The sequence below is a fragment of the Numenius arquata genome, chromosome 10 (genome assembly GCF_964106895.1).
Source record: "Numenius arquata chromosome 10, bNumArq3.hap1.1, whole genome shotgun sequence".
In the NCBI taxonomy this organism is placed as follows: domain Eukaryota; kingdom Metazoa; phylum Chordata; class Aves; order Charadriiformes; family Scolopacidae; genus Numenius; species Numenius arquata.
The window spans coordinates 51,499,545-51,514,500 of record NC_133585.1 but is presented as its reverse complement, the minus strand read 5'-3'; the positions used below and the strand labels follow the sequence as shown (position 1 = coordinate 51,514,500).

At 42.3% G+C, this 14,956-nt stretch overlaps 1 protein-coding gene across 2 annotated transcripts; it reads right to left on the bottom strand.

The window, feature by feature from the left end:
• Positions 1 to 384: 384 nt before the first annotated feature.
• Positions 385 to 12,352, bottom strand: CASP3 (caspase 3). 2 transcript variants are annotated; one of them, XM_074154611.1, is made up of 8 exons: positions 12,270 to 12,352; positions 7,911 to 8,062; positions 6,568 to 6,660; positions 5,774 to 5,898; positions 5,141 to 5,269; positions 2,623 to 2,798; positions 1,997 to 2,114; positions 385 to 1,822 (listed from the first exon to the last, which is right to left on the bottom strand). In XM_074154611.1, the coding sequence occupies exons 3-8, from the start codon at positions 6,639 to 6,641 to the stop codon at positions 1,596 to 1,598; spliced, it is 849 nt and encodes a 282-aa protein (XP_074010712.1). In that variant the 5' UTR covers positions 6,642 to 6,660; positions 7,911 to 8,062; positions 12,270 to 12,352; the 3' UTR covers positions 385 to 1,595. The 2 variants fall into 2 exon arrangements, with proteins under 2 accessions (XP_074010712.1, XP_074010711.1); XM_074154610.1 differs by having other exon boundaries at positions 12,220 to 12,335.
• Between the last annotated feature and the right edge of the window lie 2,604 nt (positions 12,353 to 14,956).

Genomic DNA, 14,956 nt, shown 5'->3' with positions numbered 1-14,956 from the left:
CAGAAGCAGCGCAGGTAATAAATCTGCCTGGAACTGAAGTTTCAATCAGTTAAAATAGACTCACCCTCCCTCACCAAACACTTCAACAAGAGAGAGACAAGATCCCTCAGAGATGGTCATCAGAGAACTCATCTACAATGTTTAAAATTGTCGCCTCTGAGTAACTTTTGAACCTGCACTTCCCATGTCTCAATCACTATTCATATTACCTGGCTATATGGGATACAACACCTTAAAGCAGCTTCTTTTCTGCTTCAGGTGGTAAGACAGGTGGGGAAGACAAGGGAAAGTTGTATTTTGAGAAAAAGGGACATAATTAAAGTTAAAATTAATTTGCCAAAGTTGTCCAATCTTTAACAAACAATACACATAGAAAAGCACGATACAATTTAGGAAACAGTATTTAATTTAAGTTAAAAAAAACTCAAATGCCTCTGGAAGTGAGCATCAATTTGCTAACGTTGTTTATCTACACAATTTAAGAGAGTTTTAAGTCTTGTTTTGCAAGCACCCTATAGTCATTTACCACTCTGTCCTCCTCTGATCTTACAAAGACTGCCACAAGCTGAAACATCAACAAAGATGTTTTACAGTTTGTAAAAGCCGGTTCCACAAAATTCAGAGTTGAGGTATAAATTTACTGTTTGTTAACATAATTTAGTTAAAGTCTTGTAATTAACTCAAATGATATCAGAGTTAAGAAGTTAAATTTCTCCAGCACCACAAATCTAGGTTTCCACATGGTATGCACACAGCACAAAGCAAACCTGCTCTTATTTATGGCCAGAAAGAGGAAAGCAGACAATTCAGAATATAAGCCTTCTTTTGCACCGATTCTTACAACCCCAAATACGCCCCAACAGCTCCCCCCTTCGGGAGCTGCAGGCAGAGACATTTTGGAAGACTGGTCCCTTGGTCACTCAGCTTCAAGGCCAGAATACAAAATCTATTTTGAAACAGCTACTGTGTTGCTATAATCGGCTTTACCTAACACTCCATATGAAAAGTTATAAAATGACCAGGAAAAAAAAAATTGACTGCATTCTAAATACTCCTCCTAATTGTACGTAAAAAATGAAACGGCTGTTTTCCACAGTTGATGCCCTAAGTTATAAAACCAGTTTAGGCTCGTTTATAACCTAAACTTTAAGAACTGGAGTTAAGAAGAAATGTACGACAACACTGCTATCATATTACCACCATTAGTGAACGTATCAGGTTCTGAATCTCCTTCCTATTGGCAAAGATACGGAACCAAACTATTTACAAGAACTGTTTCTTTTCTCTGCCCCTTCTGCAAAGTGAAATGTAGCACCAAATAGATCTGATAAGTGATCTGATCTGCGATCTGATTTTTCCTCAGGCTCCTCTGCCTAATTTTTCAAGATAATCTGAGCAGTACTTTCAAACTTGCCTTTCTAACATAGCCAGATTATGTTTTACTTCTAATAACAGACACATCTAACTTTCAGACAGTCATTATGCCACACGCAGTAGTGAACAGTAATTCAGATTCAAAAGTGGTATTCTGTGCTAACATTGCATATAAATTACAGATAAAAACATGAACTGAAAAATTCCAAGGTGAAATTCGTTTAGCAAGGGAAGTAAAATTCTTTGGTGAGCATAGAGACAATGCACGGAATCTGCTTCTTTGCGTTAAAATCCTGCCGAGTTGAGCAGGACTCGTATTCCGCCACTCTGCGATTTACACGAGTTAAAATCTGCATGAGTTCAAGTTTCCTTGCGTGTTCCTTCAGCATCTTACACAGTGACTGGATAAACCAGGAGCCTTCAGCTGAATTCCTCCAGGAGTAATAGCCTGTGGAAGAGAGAGATGTCAAATTGATCAGATGTAGCAATACAGGACAGGAGAGCAATTAGAGGAAGCAGACACCCACCGACTGGATACAGCTTCAAATTGTCATTCACAGTATCAATACAAGCTGATATCTAAACACAATTTGTGGAACAAAAATTCCTTTGCAAGCCTCACCTGGAGCTGTAGAATATGCATACAGGAAGTCTGCTTCTACAGGTATTTTCTGGCACATTGTTTCCTCTGATCCACTGTCTGCCTCAATGCCGGAATCTAATTCTGTCCCTCTACAAGCCTATTTGGTAGAAAGAAGAATGGAAAATGAAATTTAAAAAATAAAGAAATAAAGGCAGTGATTGTGATCAGAACACTGGGGTTTTGTTTGGGTTGGTTGGTTTTTTTTCATTTTAAAGACAATAATATCCAGATTAAAAACCGGCAAAAATAACAATTTATATGTAATTTCCATTAGACAGACTCAGAAGAAAAGTAACTAGCATTTATTTAAATCAACTACACAGTTTGGCTAAGACATATATTCATTCAGAAGTGCATTCAAAAACTCACTAAAATATTGGCTACTGTTCAGGAAGATTTTACTTAATTCATAAAATTAAGGTAATGCGACTGAAAAAGGCAGACTGTGCCATTTTTGGACCTGAAAAGAATCTTATTCTGAAAATAATTCCATTTAAATCAAATTTAGAAATAATTAACTTTTTTTGCACTAATAATTAATGGGAATCTATTTTCTTTTTTAAGTACCCAGCTGATTTGATGATCGTTGTTCAGCTGCACATTACCTGAATGAAAAAGAGCTTGGGTTTTCCCGCTAAACTCCTGCACCTGTCACCTCGGAAGAGGCTCGTTAGCGCTTTCAGTTCAAGAGGGCCGTCTGTGCCGTAGATTAATCCTTCGTCTCCATGGCTTAGCAACACGCAAACAAAACTGCTCCGCTTGCTGTGATCGTCTTCAGACACTTGGAAGAAAAAAATAGAATTATCTTAACTTCTTGCATTCCCTAAAAGCTTCAAGCATTTGATGCTTCCTATATGACAGAAGTCTTTGGGAATTAAATCCCATGTTTAGAAACTTCCAACCAGCTTTCACTCCCGAGCAAAAGGAACCTGCCTACTTTACTTCAGGAGGTTGAACACAGAAAACCCCTACCCATTCTAAGACACAGCCACAGAACTAGGCCAGGAACAACACGAGGAGACAAAGACGGTATTGCCAGAGTGTCTCCAAGTCTGAAAGGTCCACCTCGCTCATGCAGTAATGGGAACAGTCTCGTGATCTGGGATTAAAGGGCCACAAAGATGACCTGAGGGCTGGAGCCCCTCTGCTGTGAGAACAGGCTGAGAGAGTTGGGGGTGTCCAGCCTGGAGAAGAGAAGGCTCCAGGGAGATCTTAGAGCCACTTCAAGTCCCTAAAGAGGGTCCAGGAGAGGTGGGGAGGGACTCTCGACCAGGGAGGGGAACCATAGGACGAGGGGGAATGATTTTAAACTGGAAGAGGGGAGATTTAGATCAGACCTTAGCAAGAAATTCTTTGCTGTGAGGGTGGTGAGAGCCTGGCCCAGGTTGCCCAGTGAAGCTGTGGCTGCCCCATCCCTGGAGGTGTCCAAGGCCAGGCTGGATGGGGCTTTGAGCAGCCTGGTCTAGTGGGAGATGTTGGAACTGGATGATTTTTAAGGTCTCTTCCAACCTTAACCATTCTGTGATTCTATGACTGGACTGAAGGGAAGTTCTGAGTTTTGGGAAACGATGGGGAAGTCCTACCTCTCGTTCCAATCAGAGAAACTTCACTACTCGGGTTACATGGGAACTGAATGCAGCATGAAAGTTCTTGCTGCTGCAGGGACCTAGGTACCAGCATCATCCCTCTCCCTCTTGCCCTGTAGCGAGGTCTAAAAAGACTTTTCAAGCCTCTGAATTTTGTACTTAAACACATTTATGTTTGATATAAAGTGTTTGTAGATTTGTATTTTTTTCCATCTTATGGTATGCAAAGAGGATAGAACGGAGATTCTCTGATGTCTTTTGTTGCCGGACATTGTGGGGATGGTACTTGAGGACCAAGAGGATTCTTTTAAATACATGAAAAGATACAAACATGGTTTAAAAGAAAGGATCCAAAAGGAATTCTGAGTGGGAAACTCAAGAAGACGCAAGAGTTTGCAGATGAAAAGTGTAACAGTCCCAAAAGCTCTGTTTAGAGCTTGCCAAAACACTTCATTTCTATTCTGGAAAAACTGAACTATAGGCATTTTTCTCAAGTGATGCACACTCAAGCATTTCTAGAATGTATGGACAAGCACTGCATCTAGAAGAGTCGGGAAACGCTGTTTTTTGGGAATCTCTAGTTAGGCTGCAGTCTGTAGTTTACTTTGTCTATTTGGAGGCCTTATGGCACAGGTAAGACAGAGACTTTTCCACTGTCAGCTACTGTCAGCAGACAGGCTGCAACTATACTAATAAATTAACCATTCCTGGGAGCATTCCCTGGCATAAACAAACATTAACTGGCACTAAACCTACACCTATGTTAGCAAACACATTTAAAAGAAAAGCAGGCTTGCTGCAGGCTAACTGGCTGGTGGGAATAATCCCTGGAACACTTTAACTGTTGAACTGTGAGCTGGAACAGTCTGGGAGTAGGGATGAGCCACAGCCATGCCGGAGAACTTCCCAACAGTTAACTAGAACACACTGTATTCCAGGGCTACAGGTACCTCCAGGCACCGCTTAATTTACTGGTCTCGATGTGGCCAAGTCCAAACAAAGCAGAACAAACACAAGCAGTAGCATAAAGCTCTCACTTGACAGAAGGGTGTTTTCTTTCACAAGTCAAACAGAACATGAGTTGTTTCTCTAAAAGAGTCATTCAGTCCACACACTTGCAGTTCTGGTCCCTCGATCAGACTTCCCCCCAGATCAGAACACCTCTTGGGCCAAACCACTCAGCACATTAGCACAGAACCCCTCTACCCAATTAAGCAAGTTTCTTTCCAACTCACAGAGTTTCAGTGATCCCACGGTCAGAATATAAATCAGTCTGCATTTAAGTTTCAGCCTTTTTTCCAGCCTTCTTTAGAAGACGACAAAGGATACGGAGACAACAGTCATGGCACAAAAGATGGAGAGACAGCAAAGATGAATAAACATAGAAACCATGATGTACATGTCATCCTTAGCAATAAACCACCGGTAGGTGTGAAAGATCGTCTAGAAGAACCATGGAAGAAGAGATTTGAGGGCTAGAGATGTATTTGGAAACAGTAGTTGATTTAAACCACACACTGAACATATTATTACTTACCATTTTTCAACAGTTTAAAAATGTCCTCGCATGAAAGATCATTGTTGATCTTTATTTTATATCCCAACTTCATAAAAACTTCTCTGACACTTGCAGCATCCGCATCTGTACCCGAACGGGGTGACATCCCTACACATAAGAGAAATGTATTATTTTTTTAGGATGTACATGGCATGGTCTGATTGAGCCAAACTCTTTTCTCACTTATACCTGTATCAGTTTGGAATATTATTCCATTATTCCAGATGCACTCTAACAGAAAAAAACATTGCATGTTATACATGCACACCATCTCCTTCTCTCTTTACTTCTACTGTAGACTTATGTACTCATTTTTATATCTACCCATCTATATAAAGACATAAAGAAGGATTTCATTTGCAAAAGACAAATCATCACTAAAAGGTAAGATAGACTTCTCGTGCCTATCAATTTTTCTCCCCATTACTGCTGTACCCTAACGTCTTGACTGTAAGCATATTTGGAAGGATGCACTGAAATGAATCACATTCATTCAAACCATTTAATTTTAGATTGCAATCAAAACAGGTCTGCATATTTATTTCTGAAGAATAAAACATGCCACTAATTTATCTAAATTACGGAAAAATCTTAAAAATTTGAAAGTGGTACCGGTGTGTTTGTAGAAGTTCTTATTGTTTATTATTATACATTGCCCCATCTCTGGATAATCCATTCTATAACTGTAGTCCGGCAGAATTCCAGAGTCCATAGACTTGCTAGGAGGTAGGTTCTTTCTGTATAGAAATCAGACAAACTAAGTACCTGGAGGCAAGACCAGCTCTGAGATTGTAAATCTATTCTGAATTCTAACCAGAAGTCATATTACCATTGAATTTCTACAAGTAAACATTTAAAACCTAGAAAACGACCAAGACTCCATACGCAGCTGTAATTCTGCCTTAACAAGCACACCAGCTACACCACCCCTCATGACTCTGCAGCGGCTGTCAATTTTACTCAGTCCATATCTGTTGAAGACAGTATGGATTTTCTCATTTAAGCACATAGGTAAGTGGTTACAAGACTGGGGGCCGCTGTCATATGGTATTCTACAAATAAAAAGTTTGTAATGCCCTTAAGTCTAATTTTAATTGAAATACTAAAAAGAATGACTTCAGAAACAAATTAAGTTCCCAGAAAGAGCATAATCTGGTGCCAGGGCTACACCAGCGTAACAACCGACTGTCACTAGGAAGAACAGGCCTGCGTTTTCTCCCTTCCACCCCTGTACATTCCCCTCACGCTTCTGCACACATAACCCCACAGCAGGTCAGCTCAAGCAGCTGAATCGGTTGCCACAGGTTCAGGCGAGTGTTATCACTTCTACGGCTCTCGCCTTCTGTTACAGCCCAACATTCCTCAAGACTTAAACTGAAGACTTTAACCAGAAGTACCTCACTTACCCTTTGGAACCAGGAATAGATTTTGCATCTGTCAGATCTTCCCCTGAATGTGGTCCATCTCCTGTGTCTGCCATTGTGGCTCTCAATGATCAGCTTGAAGACATAAGAAAATGGAAACAGATGACAGTTCATTTTCATATGAAATAGTACCTTCAGATTGCTTAATTTCTGTTAGGTTTCCTTAAAGCCTTACACAATCAGAGAGCAATTTTTTAGAATTATAGAGAAAACAGGAATGTTAAAAGGGGATAGTCACACTGAATAACTTTAGCCCAGGAGTATTAGTACTGGTAGGCAAAAAATAACATTTCTGAGTAATCCCTACATATATTTGAAAAGAAGAGCATGAAATATTTTTCTAAATTATTGCATTCTAAAACAACTCCGGGAAAAATAGTCTGCAGATCCCTGTGACCAAATCATTGAAAATGCCTAAAAAAGCAGGATAAGAGACAAACAAATTGAAAACAATCTTTGAAATATTATAATGTCCCTACACGCATTAGTCGCATTTTAGTATTATGAATATCGTGTCATATATGGATCCTTCCATCTCCGTAAGACAGAAATTGAAATCCAAAACCAAGCTACACAAGTTATCACGTGTGTGCAAAGACTAACACAGAAGATTAGACTTTGGGTCATAGTATTTTGAGAAATAAAGTATTTCTCTGCATTCCATTTCAAATGAAACATCACTGCATGCATGTGAAGGTAACTATATAATATAAATAACATAAACCCACAATGATATAACTTTTAATAGTTGATGAAATAAACTCTATGCTGTGGGCTGCTATTTACTTTTGATCTGAACACAGGACAAGAAATGATGATTGATACCAAGCCAGACATCAATTTAAAAGCAATAAACCTCCCCCCCCAATTACTCTGTGTGTACTCACGGGACACATTGCCACAACTTACCTTTAACTCGGGATTCAGAAAAGGATTAAGCATCGTAAAGTTAAATCAGCAGATAGGACAAAGTAATAAATGCTCAGAAGTGAAATAAATGCTTAGACCTTAAGAAGCAAACAAGGCACTACCAGGCAAGAATTTTAAAGAAACTTACTTAGCAGATATATTTATGGTAAATAGGGATGTATAAATAACCAGGCCAAATAGCAAGATTTGCTGGTCAGATATGATGAATATTCTTAGTTAAGGCCATCTGCCATCTTACAGCACCATATCATTATTATTATATTAGGTCTTTTCATATCTATTCTCTACCATGAACATCCATTTTCTGTGTCAACAATTACTGATGCATCAAAAGTGCTAATCTGGGTATGTATAACCCTCTATCTTTCCTTGTTTCTTAAAAGACATTTACTTACCTTTTCAGTGACTTCAAAAGATCTTCAAGGTTACTTGGAATACTTTTCCGTGTATCTTGGAGCACTGATGTAATTAAGAAATCTTCTCGCTCACAAAATTATTCCAGATTTGAGAACTGTATCATGTAAATTCGTAGCACACTAGAAATTTCCTGAAAACCAAATTACAGAAGTATAAAATAAGCTTGATATTTTAGAAATAAAATTTCAAAAATACATTATTGCTTTACATTCCAGAAATTTACTTTAAAGACAATATCATGGGGCAGGAACTACATCTACGATGCTGAACTTGCCTGCCTAGCACCATGATCTGGATTAATTCATCCTAACTTCAAAGTCTAATGCCTTAAAAGTTCCTGATGTGAAAAAAGACGAGCACTTCCCAAGGGTAATTCAAGTGCATAAGACCTGTAGCACGACAAGGATCCAACCCTATGCCTTATCACTGGGCAGGGAGCATTAGCATTGACAACAAAGTCTACTCTAGAGTGACAATTTGTGCATCCATCCAGCTGTAACTGAAAAGCAGAGCTTCTGATCCCTGGCAAGTGGAAAGAATGGCTTTCATTGACAAGAACACTGGAAGTTCCTCTTCTACAGCACAGACCAGCTTTCAGGAGTTTCTATGCCTCTTTCAGCCCTGTCCCTACCACAATCATCCTTGGCTTTGGTTTCCAGTCTTCCTGATCTCTCAGCTTGACACTTTTGATCAAAACTTTATTTTGTAGGAAAACATCTACCCAGACTGGCCCACACTTCTGATGCAACTCAGGCTGTTCCTTCTTCTGGAGAAGCACAACCCAAACCCTTCACTGTGGCTGGGATTAATAGGAGAGACAGGGAAAAGGTTAACTTTCTTCCTTGTTTGTTCTTTAACAACAGTAATGAAGAATCACACCATATAAAAAAAGCACAGTATCGCTTCCCAACTCGAAGTTGGGAGCCAGCAGGTGTACTAAGTGTAGCCCCTATCAGCATGGAATTCAGCTTCTGCTAAAAACCCAGGTGTTAATCCCAGCTGTCTGGCACTGGGAAGATCTGCAGTGCCAGTGCTGCAAGTACCAGAACCAGTTAGTGCAAACTAGTAAGTATGTGCCTACCTGAGCTGTGGTCACCTCCTCACTATCATATACACCATCAGTAAACTGGTGGGAATAACACTGGTGAACAGGAGTAGATTAAGTAAGCAAACTGGAGACCTAACAGGCTGGGACCACTGAATGCTTCTCTAACACAAACGTTAAACCATGTTGCAAACAATAAGATCTTCAACACTTAAGTGACCTTAAATTAAAACTTATCTCCTTGACCCTTTTGCAACCTTAAAACTTAAAACTGCTGTCCTTGATCCAACGCCAAAGAAACAATGAAATTAGAAGAAGTAGCCAGCAAACCCTACAATTACAATGAACACAGTACCCCATTTCTGAAAAATGTAAAGCACATTTTGTAACACCGTATCATAAAAATATTTCTTACTAAAGCCTTTTCAAGCCTAGCTCACAGCCTACACTCTCAGTTGTTTAATGGTTAGAGCTTACTGCATTCTACTGCATCATGACTGAAGCTTGTCTTTACAGAGTCAGAGAGAGAGTGAATTAAAACTGGGTATAATACGTTAGCTATTTAAACCACACATGCTTTATCTTCAGAATAGAATCTGTAACTTACCTTCAATATCCATCAATTTCTGAGCACCTTAACGCACCAAGTCACCTGCACTTCTTTAAAGAACAAAAGACATCCACAAATGGATATCTCTTGTGTTGCTAGGCTCTCAAACACACGTTTTAATAGGTTTTCTGGTCTAAAGCACCAGTCAGGGTAACAGCAACGCTCTCTGGAGGATGGTGCTGATTCTAACACACTACTAAGGATTGCCTCATCTTGGTTTACGTAATGCAATGATGTCATGGTTGGTCATGCAGAATACCCATTTCCCTGCAGACAATGATCTCATGCTGTCAGGGATGGGGATGGGGGGGGGGGGGGGGGGAATCAGGACAATGCATTAAGAATTTAATTAAAATTGTTATTCTGTTCCTTGATATTTTTTTCTCTGAAAGCTTAGGTAAGACAAGCTTTTCACTGTAAGGAAACTTAAAAAACAAGTACCTGAAATGAGCAACAGCATTTTTCTAATCTAGCAGAATATGTTCTGTAGGTTTTAGGAAGCTCATTATACAATATTTTATCTTAAAAAAATATATTCACCATCTCTGTTACAAAGTAATTTTTAAAAAACGTTATAAAGACGATGCTACAATGATCTTTATAGGTACCAAGTAGTAAAAAATAATGCGCTTCAGAAAGATCCAAAACTATGTCCAGCAAGCTACTGAAAATGACCAAAGTCTCTCTGTATAGCAACAAAAGCAAAAATTTATTTTGCCTTATATAAATACAGTTGTTCCAATGCTTTTCTTCTGATAGGAAAATTATAAATAAAACAATGTTTGTACTCTATTCCAGCCTAGATTTACTTTTTCTACCTGGACCTACTGAAAATAAATTCATATCATCACATATCACCACTGCCATAAGAACCACCAGGTTTCTTTTTAAAGCAATATTTATTTGAATTGTGAGCCAACAAGGCAAATTAATGACCCAGTGATAAAAATAATGCCAAAGCTTCTCAGACAGGGAAGGAAGCGAATAACTGAATAGTCTCTAGTTACCAACTGTATCTTGAAATATGCAAACCACAAGAGACAAGACAACACATGCTCAGTGTATGTCAGCTGCTACAAAGCAATGACTGTAGCAGTATTAAAATACACATCCAAAAGAGAAACCAGTATCATAAAACATGTCCTAAAAGATTTGAAAAGGGCACAGTTTTCCATCTGACATGACTGCAAGAGAAAATGTCAAGCAGTCAAAGCAAGTTTTTTTTTTTACATATGCAAATATATACATGGAACATTGTACTAATGCTGGCATGCAAATTTATAATTTTCCATTCTACCATGTATAATAATAATTGATAATTATCTAATTAGTAATGGAAGGAAAATATAGAAGCTGACTGTATGAAAAAACTATCATTTGTGTGGCCTTAAATTAAATACTGCTACTATTAAATACTACTGCTACCACCACTGATGGAAGCATGCCAGTACTGTGACAGCCCTTCACATTGCTTCTGGTCTAGATGAGCTCTTCGGAAAGCACTGACAGGGGGCCAACATTCTGATCTTCCAAAAGCAAACAGACTTTCAGTTAGTCAGCATTAATCTGCAAAATCAGCGAGACCTGAAATTATTCTGAGAGCAGATGGGACCCTTGGTTATTAATTCACCACGTCACCACCACAGCAGGTAATAGCCCTGTTGGGCTCCGTAACATTAGTTACGGGCAAGCCTGCCAAGAAATAGAATCATAGAATCGTTTTGTTTGGAAGAGACATTTAAGATCATCAAGTCCAACCGTTAACACAGCACTGCCAAGTCCACCACTAAACCATGTCCCTCAGCACCACGTCTACTCATCTTTTAAATACCTCCAGGGATGGTGACTCAACCACTTCCCAGGGCAGCCTGTTCCAATGCTTGACAACCCTTTTGGTGAAAAAATTTCTCCAAATATCCATCCTAAACCTCCCCTGGCACAACTTGAGGCCGTTTCCTCTTGTCCCATCGCCTGTTCCTTGGGAGAAGAGACCTTTTCCCGCCTCGGCTACACCCTCCTTTCAGGGAGTTGTAGAGAGTGAGAAGGTCTCCCCTCAGCCTCCTTTTCTCCAGGCTGAACACCCCCAGCTCCCTCAGCCGCTCCTCACAAGACTTGTGCTCCAGACCCCTCACCAGCTCCGCTGCCCTTCTCTGGACCCGCTCCAGCACCTCGATGTCTTGTAATGAGAATAATTAAAGGAGAGAATTACCAGTCGGAGGGTCAAAGACTAGATTACCAGCGCCATCCTTCAACCCAGCAGGGAACAGACCGACACCGCCTCATCCAGGGCCGAGTTTAAAACTAAAGCTTTCTTCCCTCCCCCCCCCCTTTTGTTTAGGCAGCTTCTCCACAAAAACAGGCTTAAATGAGCAAATTGTCTTGCCTTAAGCTGCAGGGAAAGCGAGCCCCTGCGCCCTCCCTGAGGGGAGGGCCCGGCGGCCGCTCTCCGCCAACCGCGCCCGGGAGGCCAAGCGCCGCGGCGGGGGGTAAACCGCCCCCGATCACGGCCGGGCCGGCCATGGCAGGCGGCCCGGGTGGCTCCCCTCAGCCGGCTCCCCGCCGGACCCTGGCCCGCCCCACCGCTCCGTTCGGCCCGGCCGCCCCCATCCCTCCCGGCCCCGCCACCACCCACCGGCTCCGCCGCCCGCCCGCCTGCCCGCTCCACCGCCGCCGCGCTCCGACCTGCCTTCCCCGGGTCGCGACAGGGAGCTGGGGGGAGGAAGGGCCGCCGGTGTCCGCCGCGGCCTCACGGCTCCTCCCCGCGCGGGGCGGGGGAGCCCGCCTGCCCGCCCCTAACGGCACGTCGTTCAAACGCCAACGGCGGCAGCGCGCGGGCTGTGGCGGTGAGTCGGTGGCCGCCGCCTTCCCCGTAACACGCCCCGGTGCTGTTCCCCGCTGTGCCAGGCGGCTCCCGGCCGTGAGGGGGAGGTGGTGCGAGGCTGAAGGGGGGGGCCGTGGCGCCGTGGCTGAGGGGTCTGGGGCGCAATGGCCAAGGGGCCCAGCGCCATGGCTGACAGGGGCTGGGGCGCTATGGCTGAGAGGATCCCTGGGCGTCGTGGCCGAGGGGCACAGCGCCATGGCTGAGGGGGTCGCCGGGCATCATGGCTGGGTGCCATGGCTGAGGGGGGCCAGGGCACCATGGCTGAGGGGGATCCTGAGCACCATGGCTAAGGGGGGCCTGAGTGTTACAGCCCAGGGGCCCAGTGCCATGGCTGAGGGGATCCCTGGGCACCATGGCTGAGGAGATATGCAGGCCTTGCCGTGGAGGACTGGGCCCCTCGGTGTGCTCTGTCACACAAGGGGGTACATAAAGAACCGGGCCCTTTGGCTGCCATTCTGCCCCGGTTACCCACCTCACCGCCCGTGTGGGTTTTTGAGTGCCGAGCCTGTTGTGTTATGTTTGACTTGGTCTAACTCAAATCCTGTTGTTTTTTTGTCTTCTGTTTTAGTTCCTCCGTGTGCTGAAAAATCTTATCTTTCTGACAGGATGGTGGTTTATGAAGGTAGTTGCCATCTGCAGTAATTTGTGGGGATGATTACCACAATCTTGCAGATTTCAGCGAGCTAGAGAAGTGCGAGTGTACCGGACTGTGTCCAAGTAGGACCTTCCCCTTACGGTAGGGTTTATTCCCCACTGCTGCATGAGGAAAGCTTGGAAATCGTAGAGCCAATTGACAAATGCCTGCTGCCCTGCCATCCAGCCTCACACAACAGCCCCCTGAAGCTGAGGGCTAGTTTCAGCTTCACCATCAACTTTCAGGTCAGTTGGTTTCGTATTTGTACATTGACCTTTGGTAGCAGGAGTCAGAGTAAGTTTAACATTAGAAACTGAGTTTTCCAGCTTCTCACAACAGGCACTAGCCTGTTTTTTTTTGAGGTCTTATCACGAGGTGTAATATCCTGCATTTTGCACAAAAATCCTCAAAGCTTAATTGCAGAAGCTACTTTTATTAGGAGCGCAAGATGGAAATTTGGTGCTCCTTGGTTTTGTTGAGGGAAGATGAGCGATGTTGTCAATATGTCACAGTCAGCTCAATGTAAAGATAACTAAGCTAATTTTTGCTGATGTTAAGAAACTTAGCACTGGGGAGAAGGTTATTAAGTAAGTTCTTCTAAGGCTGAATCAGTAGCTGGGAGAAAATCTCATGGATTTATTGGTGTTGAGCAGCATGAATTCTGCCATAGAGCTATGTTGCATGATACACACAGGCCAGGAAACCGATGTAATCATGGTATTTTGAGCAGGGGTTGATTTGCATGTCTAAGCTTCGTTTCTCAGCAGGTGTGGGTAGTGTGTTTTGGCCGTAATTGTTACAGATTTTTGAGTATGCGGCTTTCTTTTTTTTTTAGCAAAAAGGTAGGGACACGTATGATGAAATCACGCATTTGTGTTTGTCTTTCCCCAGTAGCACAAGGGAGAAAATTACCATTTCTGAAATGGTGAGTCCATTTGTCTAAAAAAAACCACCAACCAACAACCATCTAAGATATAAAAACACAAGATATCCACTCCACTATCCTCATCACTAAAAAAGAAATAGCCTTCCATCAAAGCAGGGGAAACAAAATAGCAAGTTCTTTAAGTCATCTCCCCCGGGGACACATTTTTTCCCAAGGCCTTCATGTGATCATCCTGCTGAGTCAAAACCACTGATGTCCAAACATGGTGATGACAGAATTTCTTTCTGGCAAGTAAAATAATGACTCCCCTTACTTCTGGTGGGACAGAAGAGAGGGCAATGAAGTGGTAATTTCCCGGTAAACTCGGAAGGCTAGTCTGTAGTTACACCTCGTCTGCAGGTGTAAATTGTACCTGCTATAAAGAGATGTGTTGTGTTAGGTGTAGTTGATACAGGAGCTGAAGTTACCTTGAAAAGACCCAACACGTTGGGCTGCGGAGTATATAGGAGTGTTTGGACTGCAAGAAAAGTGACAGATCTCAGTTGAAAGTAAGGGTCATCGGCCTTCTGCCACGTTCAGATACCCTCCCAGCTGTGATTCTGCAACAGTACGTCTTGATCTAACTAGGAAGTTTAAAATGAGTAGAGAATTACGGGAATTGTCCTTTGCTTCCCTTCTTTTTAATGGTCACCTTGTGGGAAAGTGCTGATGTAGGGAACGCCTTTTGCACCCGCTTAATTTACAACAGAGTCAACAGCATCAAAATGAAACTGAGAGTTGTGCTAGCACTTCTGAGAAATGCTGATTGCTGCCTCTAATTTCATATTTCATTCCCAAAGAAGAAACTAATTGCAATAAGAAGAAAGGAGTGAAGGAAATTCGTAGGTCAGGAGACTGGTAAGGACAGAGAGGTAATATGTCTGTAAGAGGGAGAAAACATTCCATTATTTAGACTTGACATAGGTACT

Bases quoted from the DNA above. Each gene is read 5' to 3' on its own strand.
- CASP3 (XM_074154611.1), bottom strand. From the start codon at position 6,641: ATGGCAGACACAGGAGATGGACCACATTCAGGGGAAGATCTGACAGAT. The intron at 5,270-5,773 runs GTACCACTTTCA...TCTTATGTGTAG, and splicing joins GAACTTCTACAAACACACCG to GGATGTCACCCCGTTCGGGT. The intron at 2,799-5,140 runs GTAAGTAATAAT...TTTTCTTCCAAG, and splicing joins TTTTAAACTGTTGAAAAATG to TGTCTGAAGACGATCACAGC.